Genomic DNA, 20,860 nt, shown 5'->3' with positions numbered 1-20,860 from the left:
ACCCAGAAAGGCCGAGTTTTGGCCCACACACCTGGAACCTCATTAAGTTTGCCACGTCATGGCTGGCCTGACTTACAGTGTGATCATGGTCAGAACAATCAAGATAACTCCTCCTGTCATTCTGCCATGTTTCCACATCAGTTCATCTTACTGCAATCATTCCACACAAATGATTGGCCATACACAACACTTAACTATCGTGACTAACATCAGCTGATGTGGGTCACATGACTAGCTGGTACTAGTTCTCTACCATCTATGGAATTCGAAAGCCATAAGTGCATTCTTTCAAGGTGTTGACTAATACTTTGTCTGGTAGACTAACAACTTTGATTAAGTAATTGTAATAGTGTGAAATGAGCAAAATTTCTTGTAGGATCATACATTTCTCCCAAGCTTCAATGACGTTGAGTTGCAATTGCATTTCAAGGAGTGGGGATCAACTATAAAGTCTGTGGGACAATCACTAAATCATAGTGTGATATATATTTTTAACTGTGTGGTGACAAAACTTTGCAAAACAGGAATAATATGTCTCCTCCAAAACAAGTTATATCATGACTAACTAATTTTTAGATTTAAACATTTTACCACAAAGGCAGGATGACAACTTATGCAGCATTGTTTTTTGATGAATAAATAGCAGAAGTTAAAAACATAAGAACAAATTTCCACGCAGAAAACTTCTTACTCAAGGTAGGTGGAAAAATATCATTACTGAAAAAATAATGGTCTGGAAAACTGTTCCCAGGTGATGATGAAGAAGTTAAAACAGCAACAAAAAGCAGAAGAGAGGTTCAAGGGCAAGTGTTTTTTGTACTGTATGAGAGTAAGACATCCCGCAGTGAGCTCCATCATATGCAGAAGAACAGTGATTTCTAATTTTTTTATAGTACTTAAAAATGTCTGAAGCTAAAACAGATTGTCCATTACATTCTATACTTTGTTTCCTATTCACATTTTTTTCCTTAATGTTTGCTTCACCAATTTATTAGATGTAGCATCTGCAAAAGGTCGTAGCAATGTAAGATGTACAGGGTGTTTCAAAAATGACCGGTATATTTGAAACGGCAATAAAAACTAAACGAGCAGCGATAGAAATACACCGTTTGTTGCAATATGCTTGGGACAACAGTACATTTTCAGGCGGACAAACTTTTGAAATTACAGTAGTTACAATTTTCAACAACAGATGGTGCTGCAGTCTGGGAAACTCTATAGTACGATATTTTCCACATATCCACCATGCGTAGCAATAATATGGCGTAGTCTCTGAATGAAATTACCCGAAACCTTTGACAACGTGTCTGGCGGAATGGCTTCACATGCAGATGAGATGTACTGCTTCAGCTGTTCAATTGTTTCTGGATTCTGGCGGTACACCTGGTCTTTCAAGTGTCCCCACAGAAAGAAGTCACAGGGGTTCATGTCTGGCGAATAGGGAGACCAATCCACGCCGCCTCCTGTATGTTTCGGATAGCCCAAAGCAATCACACGATCATCGAAATATTCATTCAGGAAATTAAAGACGTCAGCCGTGCGATGTGGCCGGGCACCATCTTGCATAAACCATGAGGTGTTCGCAGTGTCATCTAAGGCAGTTTGTACCGCCACAAATTCACGAAGAATGTCCAGATAGCGTGATGCAGTAATCGTTTCGGATCTGAAAAATGGGCCAATGATTCCTTTGGAAGAAATGGTGGCCCAGACCAGTACTTTTTGAGGATGCAGGGACGATGGGACTGCAACATGGGGCTTTTCGGTTCCCCATATGCGCCAGTTCTGTTTATTGACGAAGCTGTCCAGGTAAAAATAAGCTTCGTCAGTAAACCAAATGCTGCCCACATGCATATCGCCGTCATCAATCCTGTGCACTATATCGTTAGCAAATGTCTCTCGTGCAGCAATGGTAGCGGCGCTGAGGGGTTGCCGCATTTGAATTTTGTATGGATAGAGGTGTAAACTCTGGCGCATGAGACGATACGTGGACGTTGGCGTCATTTGGACCGCAGCTGCAACACGGTGAACGGAAACCCGAAGCCGCTGTTGGATCACCTGCTCCACTAGCTGCGCGTTGCCCTCTGTGGTTGCCGTACGCGGTCGCCCTACCTTTCCAGCACGTTCATCCGTCATGTTCCCAGTCCGTTGAAATTTTTCAAACAGATCCTTTATTGTATCGGTTTTCCGTCCTTTGGTTACATTAAACCTCCTTTGAAAACTTCATCTTGTTGCAACAACACTGTGTTCTAGGCGGTGGAATTCCAACACCAGAAAAATCCTCTGTTCTAAGGAATAAACCATGTTGTCTGCAGTACACTTGCACATTGTGAACAGCACACGCTTACAGCAGAAAGACGACGTACAGAATGGCGCACCCACAGACTGCGTTGTCTTCTATATCTTTCACATCACTTGCAGCGCCATCTGTTGTTGAAAATTGTAACTACTGTAATTTTGAAAGTTTGTCCGCCTGAAAATGTACTGTTGTCCCAAGCATATTGCAACAAACGGTGTATTTCTATCGCTGCTCGTTTAGTTTTTATTGCCGTTTCAAATATACCGGTCATTTTTGAAACACCCTGTACATGATACAAGGGACTTTGCAAGGGATATTAGGTAGGGTGCAAAAGTAATGCTTGAGCAGTTAATATGAAATGTATAGAGGGCCAGGACCATGGCCACTACAATCATCAGGACAGCATCATGCAGAATGCGATCATGAGGATCTATCAAATGCCCAAAAGCACTAATGACCCATTGTTATGAGAATACACATTTATTTATCAAAGGTACGGAGTTCTCTTTCTTTTTGGCTGTCTGTAGTGCAGCAAGTAGAAGGGCACTAACCATCCCAGTATGCACCAACACCAGCACATCTCAAAGTGTCAACTGCCACAGTGAAGAAGGTGCATACTTGGTGCCTCGTGCTACAGCCATGGATAGCATGGACATTATGTCTGTGCTGCCTCAGCAGCTGGCAGAATGGCCAGTGGAATACAGGGGACACTTGTTGGCGTTGTAGACTGTGCCCTGAAACGAAAACCAACTGCTCTGCCATAGGTGGCCATAGTTGTGGAGAATTATGTCACAGCCTCTCTGGGAGACACTGGCTCAAAACTCTGGACTCTGCACGTGGCTGCAAATTGGGGCTTAAATGACTGTGATCCCAGAACAATGGTGATTAGTAAGTCAACCCAGGAACATCAGTGTGGTCTGCAGAGACCTGGTGTCAGAATGCATCATGGTCTCCCTATCAACAGACAAAGATGAGGCAGCAGCAGCTCTCAGCAGCATTGTCCATCAGATCTAGTTGGCGGTTTCATCTCAGATTATAGTCATCTCAGTAGACCACCTTGGTACTAGTTAGCTGCAACACTGAGCTACACCTGAGATCTAAGCTGTGGAAATTAGGATATATGTGATTGTCAGACTAAACTGGTGACATTACCCTTCTGTGGGGATGACCGAATTTACCCTAGTTTCCTGAGCTCATCAGCATTCTAGGTCACTTCAGGATGTCACAACTATGCTTTTCATACAATTTTTTTTCCACTGTCTCCATAACTGAATAGTTACTCTTGCATCTGCTCTGAGTTTTTTTGTGACATTTTGCACAGTCACTGTTAGGATGACATCCCTCTTTCACCAAGATATCATTTTGCTATGGTGCTTGCTTGAGCACTCAGCCTGTCCAGGCTTTTGCAACTTCTGCGTTTGCTACTATTCCATCAGCATTTCTCTTTAGTTGCCATTCTGCATGGCCATTGACCAATACTGCTCTGCCTCTGGTGTTGCCAGGGAACAAATTTTTAATAGCCACCTGGAGTATCATTCCAGGGCACAACAAACTATCTGAGTATTACCTGATTGAATAGATAAAAAATCTACTCACCAAGCAGTGGCCGAACACACATGTAAAAGACGGTTGTAATTGCCAAGCTTTCAGAACCAGTGGGTCCTTCTTCAGGCAGAAGTGTTGAAGGGGAAGGAAGAGGGGTGAAGGAAAAGGACTGGAGAAATCTAGGAAGAGGGGTAGATTTTGGGAAAGCCACCCAGAAACACGGGTCAGGGGAGACTTACCATATGGGATGAGAAAGAAAGACCTTTCCTTTCCAGGGTGTATACGTGGACAAGGAAAAAAAAAATTATCGTATTTCCCAGTTAAGAATACACTTTCTCCCAGGTGAAAACACACTTTTTCCATGTCAAGTGACAGTGTATTTTCCCTCAAAACTGCAAAACTTACCAATCCTTTGAATAATTATGGTTTTATACACAGGCATAGAATTTTCCGGAACTTTAGAAAACGAAACTCAGAGAAAAAGACATGTTTTGGAAATATCTTTAATGTGCAGCAACATGTACACTGCGTATTTTCGTATTACGAAAGTATACATTGGAATTCCACCAAACATCGCATGTTACTTTGCGAAATATTGAAATCGAGATTGCGATGTGCTTTTGTAAGCCAGTCATAGCTCATGTGATGTGATCTTGCCAGCTGATGATAGCGGATATTCAGAGCATAGGATACGTGATGTAGTCAGCCAAAAGCAACATCACTGTTACCAGTAAGTAGCACAAACACACAAACAGGGAAAGTTAATAGTTTGAATTAGTATATATAGTGTTGCTACAAGAAAAGCAAGGTTTTCACATATAATTTTGGACTCTAAGATTAATAAGCTGCAAGAGAAGCTAAGCTTTCGCATACAATTTTGATCTTTTCTACACGTGTTACATCTTCAGGGTTCAAAACTCTTCTAAATGGCTCGTCATCAAAGAGTTGATTTTTAAATGAGAGTCAAACGCTCTGCGATTTAAGAAATTCATGGTAGATTCTCACATATAGTTCAACTTAGGTAAAAGGATATCTACTTTGAAAGTAACGCTTTTCAAACTACCATTCACAATATTTTCCTGCGACTTGATAGAAACAGGTTCGTTTTAGCAGTTGACAGAGAGTGCAGATAATAGGCAACACTGCGCTTGCGCAGCTACCACGACGTAGGAAGCCTGTATGTACATACATGTAAAACATTGAAAAATCATACATTATGTCATAATATCAGATGATATTCCAAGAGCATCAGAATTTCGTGAACCATACTAAAATGCGCACATTTAAAGTGCATACTTAAAGTGCACATCCCCAATGAAGTAGATCTCAACCTGATATTAAGCTTTTCGGTGTGGTTTTTGGGATGTAAATTTTCCTGGAGCACCAGTACTGTATTATATCATGTTTGGTTCTTTATTATGGCATAATGCCATATGTGCTAGAAGATGAAAATATGCACCTGAAATGCAGCAAACAGTTGAAATTAGCCAGTACTGTGGAACTAACCATTTTGTTTCAGATACATTGACTGCCTCTGCGGAAAAGGTTAATAAAAGTCAAATTTCTTTAGCAAACAGACAAAAATAACTTCATTGTTCTGCAAGGTGATTAATGCTTGACTGTCAGAAAGGTGGAAATAAAAATAAAATCTGAAACTAATAACATATTTTAGCCCTCCGTAATTATGTGAATGTATTTTAATTCACTCGATAGCTCCCGGCCACAGATATACATTTTGTTTTCATTTGACGTGAGAGTAAATGAAGAGGAAGCAGCAAAATCACTAAATGTAAACATGTGTCACATGGAGACTACCCACTATAACTCAGACCGCTCTGCGCATCAGCCCTGGATCTACGATATTTGCTAACTGGGTCAATATGAAAAAACAATCAAATTTTCAAAAATATGTTCATCTTGTAGCACACATCTTTCTGAAAAGTCTGAAACATAAAACATATGTGTTTGAGGAAATGTAAGACTTGTTATTTGGTCTTAAGTGTGCCAAAGGGCAGAGCTACACATCTTCATACAGCATTCTTCTATCTCACATCACTGTATTTCGCTCTGTGGAATTGAAATATGTATATTTTGTAATGGATGCAATCAAACTATATTCAGGACAGTGGAAATTGAAATGTCCTGAGGTGCCTCTCCTGCTCCTAGTCAGCTGGTTTGACAGCCTGCCCATCTTAAAAAATATCTCGCAATTATTAGCGGATGGGATTATTTGTAATCGGGAGAACAAGAACTCTTCAGAAAGTTTGCACTCTATATTGCCTATTAGCTAATAACTTGCTGTTTTCTGTGACATAAAATTAAATATAGGATACATAAAACATATAAAGACAAGAAACAAGCAAGAAAATAAACATTTCTATAATCCTTAGCTCCTAGCATTTTTTTTCCTCTCTAATCTTGCTACAGCTTTACATGGCATGCTTTCCTTTCTGTAAAAGAATCTATTACCTCATCAAAGTTCGTCAAACGTTTTGCTACATGAAAAATCGAAATGTCATTATCTAACACTGAAAAAGCTGTTAATACAAATAATACCCAAGGCTGGTGTGGTTTCCCGATCTGATTATGTCCATTTCGTCACTGTCTGCTAGATAAAACAAAATAGGCCTTTCTAATATTGCAGCAGTTTTGTAACACACACTGGAAGTCGTTCTTCCCGATCCATACGCGAGTGGAACAGGAAAGGGAGGTAATGACAGCGGCACATAAAGTGCCCTCCGCCACACAGCGTTGGGTGGCTTGCGGAGTATAAATGTAGATGTAGATGAAATGAACAAGACTGTTTTGGCACAAATGGTCATTTTTATAACGCGACAGAATATAATTCATGAAGTACCAATATCAAATGCCTATAAGGCCTACTACAAGCAAAAAGCTTTATGTTAGAAAATAGTTTCACATTTCATTCTTATGCACGAGTTTCTCAAGCACGAGATCGAAAAGTAGCATTATGAAATTTTTATATAAATTTGGATTCGTCTTACTCTTCCATAATTTGTGTGATGTCTCCATTTCTTCTCCTGTCTCGTTCTAACATTACATGTTCGTACAACACATTTTCCGCATTAATTCCAGAATAGAACTTAAGCAGCTGCTAGCTGAGGACTGTACAACTGGTCCTTACTAGAATAGTGATCTGGCCTAAAATTTACTGTCAAAATGCCATTTTCTTGAATACACCGGAAAGATAATACGTAATCTTTCTCACCTGTTATTCCTGTTAGTTGTTTATTTCCATTATGGTAGTCTGACTCTGTGTATTTTACTAGTAATTATAACAATGCCGATCATTTGCAAACCCAATCAACCACATAATCAGACAGCGATTGGCATTCATCCGTTCGGCTTTACTCCACTCAGCTCGTATAGCCCCATCCCCTTTTGTCTGTGGAAAGTTTATTTCGAGATGCAACGAGGATTCTCCTGACAGAGAGAGCACATTCAAAAATCAACTTATGATTCATTCAGAAATCAACTTAAAAGGTGATCAAAAATGTTCAAAAACCAACAGGAATGCTTTTCAAAATCATATGAATAATCGATAGACCAATGTGCACTGGATGCTAGGCGCTTTAAGAAACAAGTTTTTTTTTTTTTTTTTTCCTCAAGAACATGAATTTGGTGCCCCCTTTCCTGGTAGCATCTAGCTGCTTCCTGCGACTGCTTGCACAGCCAACAGCCACATTCCTGTAGCCAGAAGCGGGAGAATCTACTACCGTATTTACTCGAATCTAAGCCGCACTTTTTTTCCGGTTTTTGTAATCCAAAAAACCGCTTGCGGCTTAGAATCGAGTGCAAAGCGTGCGGGAATTCTGAAAAATGTTGGTAGGTGCCGCCACAACGAACTTCTGCCGTCGAATATATGTGGCGCTACACAGGCATGGTTTGTAGGCACAAAGATAAATACTGGCGCCAAAACCTCTGCGTCAGTAAATAAATTAAAAAAAAAGGTGGAAGACGAGCTTTTTTTTCTCCGCCCCGAGTTTCGACCACTGCATTTTCATACATTATCCAACGAAGTAAATACAAACTCCGTATTGTTCATCTTCGAATGTAGCACAATTTCAATGTACTAAGAAAATCCGACTGGCAAGACTGTTCGGGATGTTTGTCAATATGGCCAACTCTACGTTCTGAAATTTTTCCTACCTGTGACAAGAGATGGTTGCTAATAGGAACTTTTATGAATTGTGAATCACATGCAGTATTCTCTTCACCATAAGAATAATACGAATATAAACATTTTGCCATGTTTTCTTTCGTGTTTGCTGCTATCTCATTTAAATCCTGCCTGCCTAATAAACTACGAAACTAGAGTGAGACAACAGCAAACGCGGAAGAATATATGTATCGTGTCATGTTTATATTCGTATTAAGTGATACAGTCAGAAATGAAGCACGGCAAATGACTTGATTTTCAAATCTAATTCTAATTTCTGTGCAGAATTCGATGTACTAAAGAAGCGGCCGCAAAGAGTTTCAAATGGAGAAAAATTTTCGCCTAACTCTCGTTCAGAACATGTTCTATCATACGCAGTCTATTATTTGGTTCTTGTTGATCATTATCAAAGAAAGCAGCAGTGTAAGTAACAACAAATAGCAGTCTCTTGCCATTGTTTTGCTAATGAGACGATTCCTCTCTCTTTTTTTTTATTGTTAGCGGCAGTAGCGCGCACAAAAGCAAGCCATGCCACGAGCAGCGACAGTCCGTAAACACGCACTATCAGAATGCGACAAACAATGCATGACACAGTTCAGTAATGCATTTTCAGCTTAGAGTGACGTAAACACCTATAACAAAGAAAACGGCACTTATCAGATCGAAGCAAAATTAGCAATAGATTCAAACCAGACGAAGCACGTGAAAAAGGAAGGGTACCCGTATAAATACGGATGGAGCGCCTGACACATAGCAATGGCTACCTGGTAAAGCTTAACTGCTAAACTTACGACTCGAACCAAACTACTGTAGCTGTATCGTCATTCATTAGACCTAAATTGTGTCTCATATTACAATGGACCAACTTTGATTCGATTTGGAGGTGCGGCCTAAAACTTCTCTCTCCCCTTGAATTTCGAGTCTCAAATTTCAGGTGCGGCTTAGATTCGGGAATTTTTTTTTCCTTTATTTCGAGTCTCATTTTTCAGGTGCGGCTTAGATTCGAGTGCGGCTTAGATTCGAGTAAATACGGTACTCAAATGTGACTCAACTGGGCATGCACATGAGCCCACTCGTAACTGCTGAAACGAATCTAATGTAAACGGTTGTGATTTCACACTCATCAGACGCAATTTGTTGTTATGAAGCATTACATAGTCTTCCTAAAGCCTTTGACACATTTTGCTGTTTGCAGATACTTGCATGAGCAGTGTGTGTCATTGTTGTATACAGCAAGTTTCCTTTGCAATTTAAGTTATTTTCAATTGTTTCTCTCGTTTATGTTTTATTGTTTAAGTATTATTCTGCAGTAGTGGGTTACAGTAATATCTTTAGTTAGAGTATTGGTTCTTACCAGTCAAAATTACAAAAATTTAACAGGAAAATAAAACAATGCAAAATTCCCAGGTTTTTCCCAGTTTTCTCCCAGATGAAAAAATCCACGGTTTTCCCAGATCTCCCGGTTGTCCCGGGTCATATACACCCTGCTTTCTTTCCCTCTCACCCATATGGTAAGTCTCCCCTGATCCGCAGTTATGGATTACATTCCCAAAATCTACTCCTTTTCCTAGACCTCTCCAGTCCTTTTCCTTCACCCTTCTTCCTTCCCCTTCAACCCTTCTGCCTGAAGAAGGAAGTACTGGTTCTGAAAGCTTGCCAGTTGTAACCATCTGTTATGTGTGTGTTCTGACGTCACTTGGTGAGTAGATTTTTTTATCTATCCAGTGAAATAATTTTGTCAATAATTGACTGTTTTTGTGAGTATTACCTGAGGTAAAGCAGACAAGACAGGCATGGAAATGATAAAGGAAGGAGCATGACATGTTGCTCTTGGGACACAGTTGGGGATGGGTATAGGTACATGCTTTTAAATTAAAAAAAATAAGTTAGGTATAAAATCAAATTAACAATTGATATTCTTACAGATGGAGCACTACATCAAATCTCCAAGGATAAGGGAAAGAAATAACTTTGGTATTTTTAAGGAATTAATATTATATTCATTGGAAATAATTTAGGGAAACCATGGGAACTGTTTTGAGACACATCAACATGGAAGTGAGTAGAAGAAACATATTAGAAGGATGTAAAAAGGACATATGTCTACACTAAGACTACAAATATAGAGTATGGAACAGGGAAAAATATGGAGCTGATGGACAAGGGAGGGAGTAGGAGGAGAAGACAGAAAAACAGGGAGGGAAAAGAAGAATAGAAAGGAAACTGGGAAGCAGGCAGAAGTAGGTGGAGCACAGGAACTATTTTAGATTGAAACCATGAGGAACATGGGATCAAAAGCTTTATTGGCAAAGCAGATCCAGTCTGTGCAATTCAGGATTTGGCAAACATGTGCATACAGCTGACACATATTATAAGCAGCTGTTGATGTTGAACATACTCTGCTGATATCACACTCTGTAACTGTGTGGTTAAGCATGTCCTTGGCCACAGTCTGGTGGTGATCAATCATTTTTGTGGACAGTTGTACCATATTTATCAAACATAGGTGGCAGCAGTAAAGTTAATTATCGCATAGCTACTTTCGTAAGTGGACTTTCCTTTCCTGGGACAGGATACTCCAGCAGCAGCATTGGAATATGATGTGCTGCTGGAAGCACGAAACAAATATTGCAACTGGATCTTCAACAAGACTTTTAACAGAGCAGTTTTTGTTAAAAATTAATTTGCTTTTGACTTCCAAATTCAATTGACTTACATGAATTTGAAGTAAAGCACTTTATTATGGCATTACTTGTCGAAGACTCAATACATCTGTAGGTGAACAATAATGCTTTTATTTGTTTACAAATTGTATTACTACAGTATCTTCAAAATAAAAATGATATCAGCAAACTTTTGTAAGTCTTCTTCTTTTTTAAGAAATCTGCAGTTCATGATTCACTATATTTCCAGGACTGCTGCTTTTCCTAGTTTCCCTTTATATTTTTCAAGAACTGGTTGAACTTCCTCCTCAAGAAACTCAGTAACCTGAAACAAACAAGACAGTATTGACAAAAGAAAAAGGTGTATATATTATAAATAGCATTTAAAATATGGATAACAACAGCACAAGTAGTAAGAGTGTTTTTCAATAAATGATTTGACATGGCAAGACAAACATGACACATGACTACATCTACTATGTAAATGTTCAAATTGAAACATATGTTGTTAAAGCTGTGAGCTGTAGCATTGTGCAATATCTCTAGCAGAGCATTTCTGATCAGTATCAAACAACTGAAAGTCCAGGATGGAATAACACCAACAGATAAAGGATACACTGCTACCCACCACATAGACGATGTGTTGCGTCAGAGGCAGGCACAAGGAGAAAGACTGCTAAAATATTTAAGCTTTTGGACAAAGTCCTTCTTCCAACTACAAAACACATACACACAAAAAACACACACACACACACACACACACACACACACACACACTCACGCACACGGCCACTGTCTCCAGGCACTGAGGCATTGTAGTACATCAGCAAGGATAACATTATTTACTCCACAAACATTATATGTTTTGTTGCAAAAACTGCTTCTGCACACAACAAGGAACTAGCAATTATTTGGATGTATCACATGAGGTGTGATAAAAAAGTAACACGATTTTTTTTAAATTTATGGGTTTTATACTTCTTTTCAATTTCTTTTATCTTGTTGGTACACATGTTCCTGACATATGTTTCCATTTTCGGCTGTTCTGAATATGTTGTTTATTGTTTACAGTCAAAAAGCTTACAAGTGATTTTGAGTGCTCAGCGGATTTTTACTTTCAAAAAAGATGGATCAAAGAATTTGCATCAAAGTTTGCTTGAAAAATGTAATAAAGTGTAGTAGTACATTTAAAATGTTGACTGTGACTTTTGGTGACTCTACTATGAGGAAGACAGAAATTTAGAAGTGGAATAAACATACTGACAACAACGTGCAAGAAGTAAAGAAAATGGTTCTGGAAAGTCACCTAATCACCGTCTGAGATATTGCCAATGATGTCAGCATATCCTTTGGCTCACACCAAGCAATTTTTCTGGATGGTTTGGGAATGAAACATGTAGCAGCAAAGTTTGTTCTGAAATTGTCAAATTTTGACCAAAAACAAAGCCTCGCAAACATCACTCAGGAGTTGCTGAATGAAGTCAACAACAATCCAGAACTTCTAAATAAGTTTACAACAGGTGATCAAATATGGGTATTAAGTACGATGTCAAAATCAAGCCTAATTCTCCCAATGGAAACTGCATGAAGAGCCAAACCAAAAAAAATTCAACAGGTTCACCAAATGTAAACATTCTTCTCACTGTTTACTTCAATTACAATGGGATAGTGCATCTTGAGTTCTTGCCATCTGGTCATACAGTCAACAAGTAATACTATCTGAAAGTTATGCACTATTCATGTGAAACAATCTGAAGAAAATAACCAGAATTGTTGCAAAACCACTCGTGAAAACTGCACCACGATAATGCTCCTGCTCATACCTCAATGTTTGCTCTTGATTTTTTTGGCAAAAAATAAAACTGTTACGTGCCCTCAGCCACCATATTGCCTGGACATGGCCTCCTGTGACTTCCTTCTATTCCTGAGGCTGAAAATAACCATGAAAGGTTGTCATTTTGCCACCACTGATGAGATAAGAACAGAATCGCTGAAAGAGCTGAACATCATAATGAAAAGTGAGCTCCATAAGTGCTTACAAGATTGGAAACAGTGCTGGCGCACATATTTACTATATATGACAGGGATTACATTGAAGGGGACAAAGTTGATATTGAACAAATAAAGATTCTTCGGAGGGGGGGAAAAAATTTACTTTTGATCAAACCTCTTACAAACACGTCTCTTTCATTTGAGAGCCCACTGGATGTAAAAGGTGTATGAGATTCTTAGAGTCCATATACAGGAGTGTATGGAAGAAAGGAGTGTCCTTGGATTGACTAGACAATCCATTATACAGTAGTTATCACAATGAGTGGGGAAACTGGAGCCTGGAGCTTCACAACTTGTCAAAACAAAATTTATTGTGAATGAGAGTGGCCATGACAGTTCACTGCAATTTACTCCCACAAATTAGATCAGGCTGAATATCAAATAAGCACAATCAATATGTAAATTTGATTTCAAAGTACACAAAAAATTCAGATCACATGTTCTTTCATTCAATAATTTGAAACAGCTTGAGCTGTTTCATACAGTTACCTCACTGGGTTCCAATACTGCTGATTCAGAAGCCTGCACAATTTTAAAATTGCTCACACATTCAGAAAGAGACTAGATGGGAAGGTGTATAGTATCTTGCTTGCTGACAGCCATGGAAGAAAGCTGGCTGAGATTCTACAAAGTGTTAATCAAAATATCCAAGTAAGTAGTGTGGTGAAGCCAGGTGCAAAAACAAATAACATTGTAATAAACACATCTTTAGATGGCAAAATGTCACATGACAATGACTATGTTGCATGTATAGCAGGTTCAAATGATGTGGCTTGTAATGAAGCTGATTCGTGTATTGGGAGGTTTGTCTAAATTTCTGGAATGAAACAAATTGTTGCTACCATCCCGCACTGACACGACTTAATGTACAACTCTTGTGTAAACAAAGAGATTATAAAAACAAATGCCAGGATTAAATTATTGTGTCCAAGCTACGAAAAATGTTTAATTCTAGATGTAAGCAACCTAGGTAAGGGCATGCATACTAAACACGGACTGCATCTAAACTATGAGGGTAAGCGTTTTCTTTGTGAAAAAGTAAGCACATTGATCACTGAAAAGATAGAACTCAGTAGCTGAATATATAAAAATAGTTTGCTTTGGAGTGAAACTGACGTTCCTTTTTTAGTGCAAATTGGCCTTCAGTGTGCACACACGAAGGCGAAAGCTTTACTGACTGCATCAAGAAAGACGAAAAATGTAAGATAATGTTTCAGAATGTTCAGTACATTACTAACAAAATAGAGCAAATTGACGAAATTCTAGGAGAATGTAAACCACACATATATATTGGGAATGAATGCAAGTCTGAAGAGGCTCGTAGTTTTAAGTTAAACAATTACAAAATTTTGAGCGCATACTACAGAAAGAATCTCCGAAGTAGAAGACAGTGCACGAAACTAAATTATAAGAATGAAAGTAAGATCCAAACAGTAAAGTCAGCAAACAGAACTCTCAATTGTGGAATTCCCCAAGGAAGTATACTTGGACTATTCTTGTTTATAGTATATATTAATGATATATCACAGCCACAAAACTCCAAACTAGTGAACTACGCTGATGATACATCTTTTATTAGCTGGGGCTGTACAGAGCAGACAGCAGTCCAAAGCAACAAAGAGAACTTTGAAATGATCACAGAATATCTAACAGTTACACTGAATAAGGACAAGACTGTAGTAATAAAGTTCTTGCTACATTTTAATAATACTCATATACAATCACTTTCTACAGTTGAAATATCTGACAAACATAAGTTTTTAGGCATACTGATTGATGAACATCTCACTTGGAAAGAGCATATCGGCTCCACCTGTAAAAAGGTTTCTAGTAATATTTACTTACTAAAATGTCTTGCAAATATAATAGCTCCCCTTGTCCTTAAACAAGTGTATTGTGGGTTAAAACACTCACATCTGCAATATGGGATTGAGGTCTGGGGTTGGGCACCCACTGTCCATATGGATCGCATTTTCAGGCTTCAAAAGAGAGCAGTTAGGATAATTGCTAATATAAGCAAATGCCAGTCCTGTAGGAACTATTTCAAAAATTATAAATTACTGACTGTGTACTCATTGTATGTATTTAAGGCCACAATATTTGTAAAAGAGAATGAGGAAAATAGTGTAAAGCACAGTGACACCCGTAATTACAATACTTGAGCCAAAAGTGACTATCATAGGGTATGGACTAACAAGAAAGCTACAGACCACAGTCCATATGTAACTGGGAGACAATTCTATAATAAGTTGCCAAAAAATATAAAGCAACTCCAAGGCAATCTTTTCAAGAGCAAGTTGAAAAATTTGTTAATAGAAAGATGTTTATACTCATTAAAAGAATTTTGAACTGCAGTACTGTTAGTTTATTCTTTTACATACTGCACTATATTAGTGGTGGAATTGTTACAATTGGATAATTGATGTATATAATCATTATATATATGGAGTGATATATAATGTGCTAATGTGTTTGTAACATTATTGCATGGAAAAATATACAACGTGCTACTTGACGTATATATTCATTCTTGGAATGACATGATATCGATATAATTGTACAAAAAAATTATGATGTCCAAGACTGTAAAGTTAACATGGACAAATAAACATTATTATTATTATTATTATTATTATTATTATTTTATTATTATTATTATTATCTCATTAAAAGGTTAATCATAAGCCTCTGGAGCCAATCACATCATTTAAATATCCGGAACTAATACCAAACAACAATACAAAATGGGATACATATGTATAATCAGTAGTAGGGAGATTATCAGAGACTTGTTAGGAGGGTTCTGAGAGATTACAGTGAATCTGTAAATGAAACTGCATTCAAAGCAATAATGAGATCAATCACAGAGACCTCCCCCACTGTTTGGAGTCCTTATCAAGTAGGAACAACTGGAGACATCAAACCAATTTGGCTACATGCTACTAGGGTCACAGAATGTCAATACAAACCATTACATCAGTGTTACTGAGGTGTTAAGGGAATCTGAAAAATAATCTTCAGAGAACCAGTGTTGAGAAAAAGTGTGTGACAGTTGCACTATATTGCTTTATATCTTGCATAGAGACCATGCAAATAAGATAAAGGTGGTCTGGGTTCATGTGGAAACATATAAACAGTTATTTTCCCTTGCTCACTGCATTAATGGAATAAATCACTAATATTGACATGGTATGACCACCAGCATGCATTGTACAGCAGCTTAAGGAGCACAAATGTAAATATAAATGTCGTCACAAGGAAATTTTTCACTACTATTAACATCATACCAAACGTTTCAAAAAAATTAATAATAAACATATACAAACCAATATGTTTCAACTGCCGTGCTATTATCAAGACAAAAAAATTACAGTACAGCTTAAAAAATGGGCGTGCACATGCACCGACACAAACACACACTTGCACTAATAAGCTGTTTTAGTCTGCTATATTGTGCCAGCTCTGCAACTTGACTCAGTCTTCAGTTCTCACTCCTGTTCATGTATCTATCAATGACTCAGCTATAAGGCAAGTTGTTACTTTCACTCCTTTCATTATTAATTAACATTAATTACAATGTCATTACATGCTGGACCAATTCATAACACTATAATTTCACCAAGCCTGCACATAAATGCTTAATATCAAAGAGAAGTGTTTGTAGTTTTTATGCCAATCATGAATGTACATGATGTGCATCCTCTCCCTACATCCCTGCCATATGTAATATGGCAGAGATCCAGAAGGTAATCTCATTCTAATCAAGCGCTTGAAGGTAATCTCATTCTAATCAAGTGCTTGTGTAATAAAGTCCTATCTTGTTGGGAAATGATCATCAGTCGTACTTCCTCCTTTGTGAGTTGGTGGACATGGGCTATGATAGTTCACTTCACTGAGAAAAATTAGCCTTAGTCTCTTCATATCACAAATATATTTACTTCTACTCTATAACATTTGACTTGGTGACTGAAGGAAGTTTTCCTGAGCCTGTCTGTACTTTTGATTCCTTTCACAAGTGCAGACGAAATAAATTTGCTTCACAATCATAAAGGCTGCTTCTTAAAAGCCTTAATTCCATGTCAGTAATAATTTAATATTGTTACAAAATGCCTGCCTTTGTATGAGATCATTAACTGTAGTGTGCATGGAATGAATTGCAACCATTTCCATAGAACTACATCATCACTTGGCTACTCTGTGCATCCCATTATGTAATTCTAAACATATCCATCCTCTGCTGTGAAACTGGCACAACAAGCTTTCATCTGTCAAACAGTAAGAGCATGTAATCAAAATTACCATGTGCTGTTCACAAAACAGGTATTCAATACACACACTAGGCATGTCAACCAACAAGCTGTCTGTCCACATGAATGGCCATTGTCAAACTGTGGCCAAAACTGGACCACCTTGTTGCTCAACACGCTGCCAAACATGATATCCCTCATCTCAATGACTGCTTCACAGCCTTGCCATATGGATCCTTCCCACCAACATGAGCTTTTCTGAACTGTGCAGGTGGGAACTTTTCCTGCAATACATCCTACGTTCCCGTAACCCTCCTGGCCTCAACCTTTGTTAGTCACTGTCCTCACCCATCCAGACCCCTCCCTGTTCCTATTCCAGCACTACATTTACATCTACATCTACATTTATACTCCGCAAGCCACCCAACGGTGTGCCATCATTTCACCACCACACCCAGTCTTTTAATTTCTTTATTTTTATTTCTTTTTATTTCTCTCCTTTCCGCTACATACCCCTCCCCCCTCCGCACCTTCTCTCCTGCCCTCCATCTAAACTGCAACATTTCACTGTCTGCCACTCCCACCATACTATCCTACCCCCTCCCCGCCCCAGCCTCCTCCTTACCCCCACCCAGTCGCCGCTCCAATCATGCACTTGTGCTGCTGTTCGCAGTGTGGTTTCAGCTCTCAGACTGCAGACGAGTGTGCAAGTTGCAATTATATGTGTGTGTGTGTGTGTGTGTGTGTGTGTGTGTGTGTGTGTGTGTGTGTGTGTGTGTGTGTGTGTGTCTACTGCTGACAAAGGCCTTAATGGCCAAAAGCTTTAATTGTGTGAATCTTTTTGTTGTACTTGTCGTGACTCAGCATCTCTGCTATGTGATGAGTAGCAACTTTCCCTCTCTGGTATTGTTACATTCCATCCTGGATTTCACATTGTTTCGTGTAGAAAAGATCATCAGAGAGGTGAAAATCCAAGTAAAGGACTAAGAAAGTTGTTCTTTCTTGTTTGCTTTTAACCACCTTACTTAAAGGTAAGAGACAAGGCAAGCTTACTTTTTACAAGAAGGGCATTTTATTACCTGCAAGCCCATTGCGGAATCATTATGTTAGTCATGAATAATAACTTAAAAAAATCACATGAATCATACATTTCTTGGCAATGAAAACAGGTTTTGAATGTGTTTCATGCAAAATACTACAGTTCAGTGCCATGCTACCAAGGTATTCTCTGTAATAATTGACCATCTGGTTCATTATAAAAGAGAAAATTATGGGAAATCTATAGAAGAGATGTGCCTCATTATTGTACTAACAAATGTAGTATCAAAATTTGATAGAGATAATTTAATTTATAATCACAACACTCTTAAAGCTACTTGTGCACCTGAATGGTGTATTATGAGCATCATGTTTCAAACTTCCTGGCAGATTAAAACGGTGTGCCAGACCAAGCCTTGAACTCGAGACCTTTGCCTTTCGCGGGCAAGTGCTCTACCATCTGAGCAACCCAAGCACGACTCACGACCCATCCCCACAGCTTCAATTCTGCCAGTACCTCGTCTCCTACCATCCAAACTTCACTGAAGCTTTTCTGCAAACTTGTCTAAACATGTAATAAACATTGAATGATACATTCCCAGCCTAAAATAATGCAGGAATTACCTTAAACAAAGAAAATGGAGGAAAATATATTGTATAGTGCATCTCCGATATGTGTGGCTTTGTCTTCTTATTCTTTGAAATGATCTGTTCTGCTCTGGTGGTCACAGTATGAAACAAAACAGATGCCAAATGCATGCCAGGAACTCACAGAATCATTGCATTCCGAAGAAAAATGACGTGGTTGAGCCATGGCAAATTCAAAACAAAACCCACATGATCACACCAGCCAGGGTGGAAGGGATTATTGGTTGCAGTTCATTCTTGGTACATAAATGCCTGTAATTGATTACCCGACTGCTTCTCTATTACCCTCTTCCATTTGTAAATGAACCAGCTGTGCACTCAAACAACAAAATGCTCATCTTATTCAACTGCCATCTGGCTCTCCGTTTGTTACTGCCAGTGTTATACCTGTTTCAGCTGATACTATCTCCAAAACTCTTAGCATTTTTGTCTTTGGCCATTACCTCACAATACAAGATATTAAATTCAGTCTTCCTAACTGATATGTCATTAACATGACAAATTGCATACAACTATTTTTCTTTGAAGGTCATATTCTAAAACAAGCCCCTGAAACAAGTATGTCATCTTCCTGTGAAAGAAAGGAAGACAATACTTCAAAGTTCCATCAATAACAATTTCCTGATAATATGCTTAAGTGTGCTGATGAATACAATAACAAAATGAAAAATATATGAATATTTTCAAAATAAAAAGCTGGGTTTGGAACAGATGTAAAGAACACTGTGAAGTTCTTAGAAGATATTTCATTATCTGTATACACTGAAGTTGTATCACCTTCAGTAGCATAATTGTGCTGTGACTTGCCATTCTTTATAAGCAACAATAAATAACAAGTAAATTATTGTTCTAAAATCATTTTTACTATTTCTGTGCAAGTAAATATAGAATCGAATCCATTAGAGACAAACAAGGTGTTTGGTTTACTAACAGTAAAGTAAAGCTTTATACCTGTTCTGGAGCTCTTCCAATGAATGTTGATGGATTGAGGAGATCATCCAGCTGAGACAAAATTGGAGAAAAGTATGGGTCACGACGTATTCTCTCCAGCAAATCATTGTCAAGACCCTTTTGTTTCACTTGTGCTCCAGCTTCATGCGAGAGAACACGAATTTTTTCATGGCACACCTATAAATCAAATATCCACAAATTAAATTCAGATTACTAAATGCATGGTTAAATGATGATTATGCAGCTGTGACTATGTAACACAGACTTCAGTGCACAGCAACATATACCTGAAGGAAATATGGCTTACACATTACACAGTGCCACTACTCGCAACTCTCCCTTTCTCTAAAAACACACACACACACACACACACACACACACACACACACACACGCAGAGAGAGAGAGAGAGAGAGAGAGAGAGAGAGAGACTGCAGATTTAAAAACATATTAAGAAGGAAGGAAGAAAGAAAGAAGACTGGAAAGTCAGTTGAAAGAGTGTATATTCAAGAGAAAAGCTTCTTGTAATAGACATTTATCTTACATATATTTAGGATTCCTAATGTCAGCTTCTCTTGTTATGCTCTCTATCCTAACCAACAAACACACGCACTCAGCAAACTCACCCCTTACTCTCTACTCATGCCAAGCTTACTAAGCTATTAAAACATTCTATACACTGTTATTACAGGTTAGTTTTCTTAAGTTATTTGGATATTTCAGGGATGATATCTGCAATATCTCACAATGATACTGAATGTGTCAATCACATACACTGATCAGCCAGAACATCATGACCATTTACCTAATAGCACAGACACCAGTAGCGACATGGCACAGCATGCAAGCAATGAGGCCATGGTAGGTCACCAGAGGGAACTGGCACCACATCTGCACACACAAGTCGCCTAATTCCCGTAAATTCAAGGGAAGGGGTAATGAGCTGTGATGCCATGTTCAATTACATCCCAGATGTGTGCAATCAGGTTCATGCCTTGCGAGCTGTGGGGCGGCACATGAATTGGAACTCCACACTGTGTTCCTCAAACCACTCCACCAACTCCTGCCCTTGTGACATGGCACAATATCTTGTTGGAAAATACCACTGCCATCAAGAAACATGATGATCATGAAGGTGTGTACGTGGTCTTCAACCAGTGTACAATATTCCTTGGCTATCATTGTGCCTTGCATGAGCTCCACTAGACCCACGGATGCCCACATGAATGTTCCCCAGAGCA

At 38.5% G+C, this 20,860-nt stretch overlaps 1 protein-coding gene across 1 annotated transcript in view; it reads right to left on the bottom strand.

The window, feature by feature from the left end:
- Nucleotides 1-10,742: 10,742 nt before the first annotated feature.
- The window catches only part of LOC126456151 (adenylosuccinate lyase-like), a 49,347-nt gene continuing 39,229 nt past the window's right edge, over nucleotides 10,743-20,860 (bottom strand). Inside the window, exons 8-9 of the mRNA XM_050091904.1 lie at nucleotides 19,621-19,797; nucleotides 10,743-11,009 (exon numbers count right to left, since the gene is read on the bottom strand). Of these exons, the coding sequence (XP_049947861.1) occupies nucleotides 10,923-11,009; nucleotides 19,621-19,797 (264 nt within the window). The 3' untranslated portion in view covers nucleotides 10,743-10,922. The remainder of the gene's footprint in view (nucleotides 11,010-19,620; nucleotides 19,798-20,860) is intronic.

The sequence above is a fragment of the Schistocerca serialis genome, chromosome 2 (assembly GCF_023864345.2).
Source record: "Schistocerca serialis cubense isolate TAMUIC-IGC-003099 chromosome 2, iqSchSeri2.2, whole genome shotgun sequence".
Lineage (NCBI taxonomy): Eukaryota > Metazoa > Arthropoda > Insecta > Orthoptera > Acrididae > Schistocerca > Schistocerca serialis.
The sequence above is the reverse complement of the archived record's forward strand: the minus strand, read 5'-3'. Positions and strand labels throughout refer to the sequence as shown.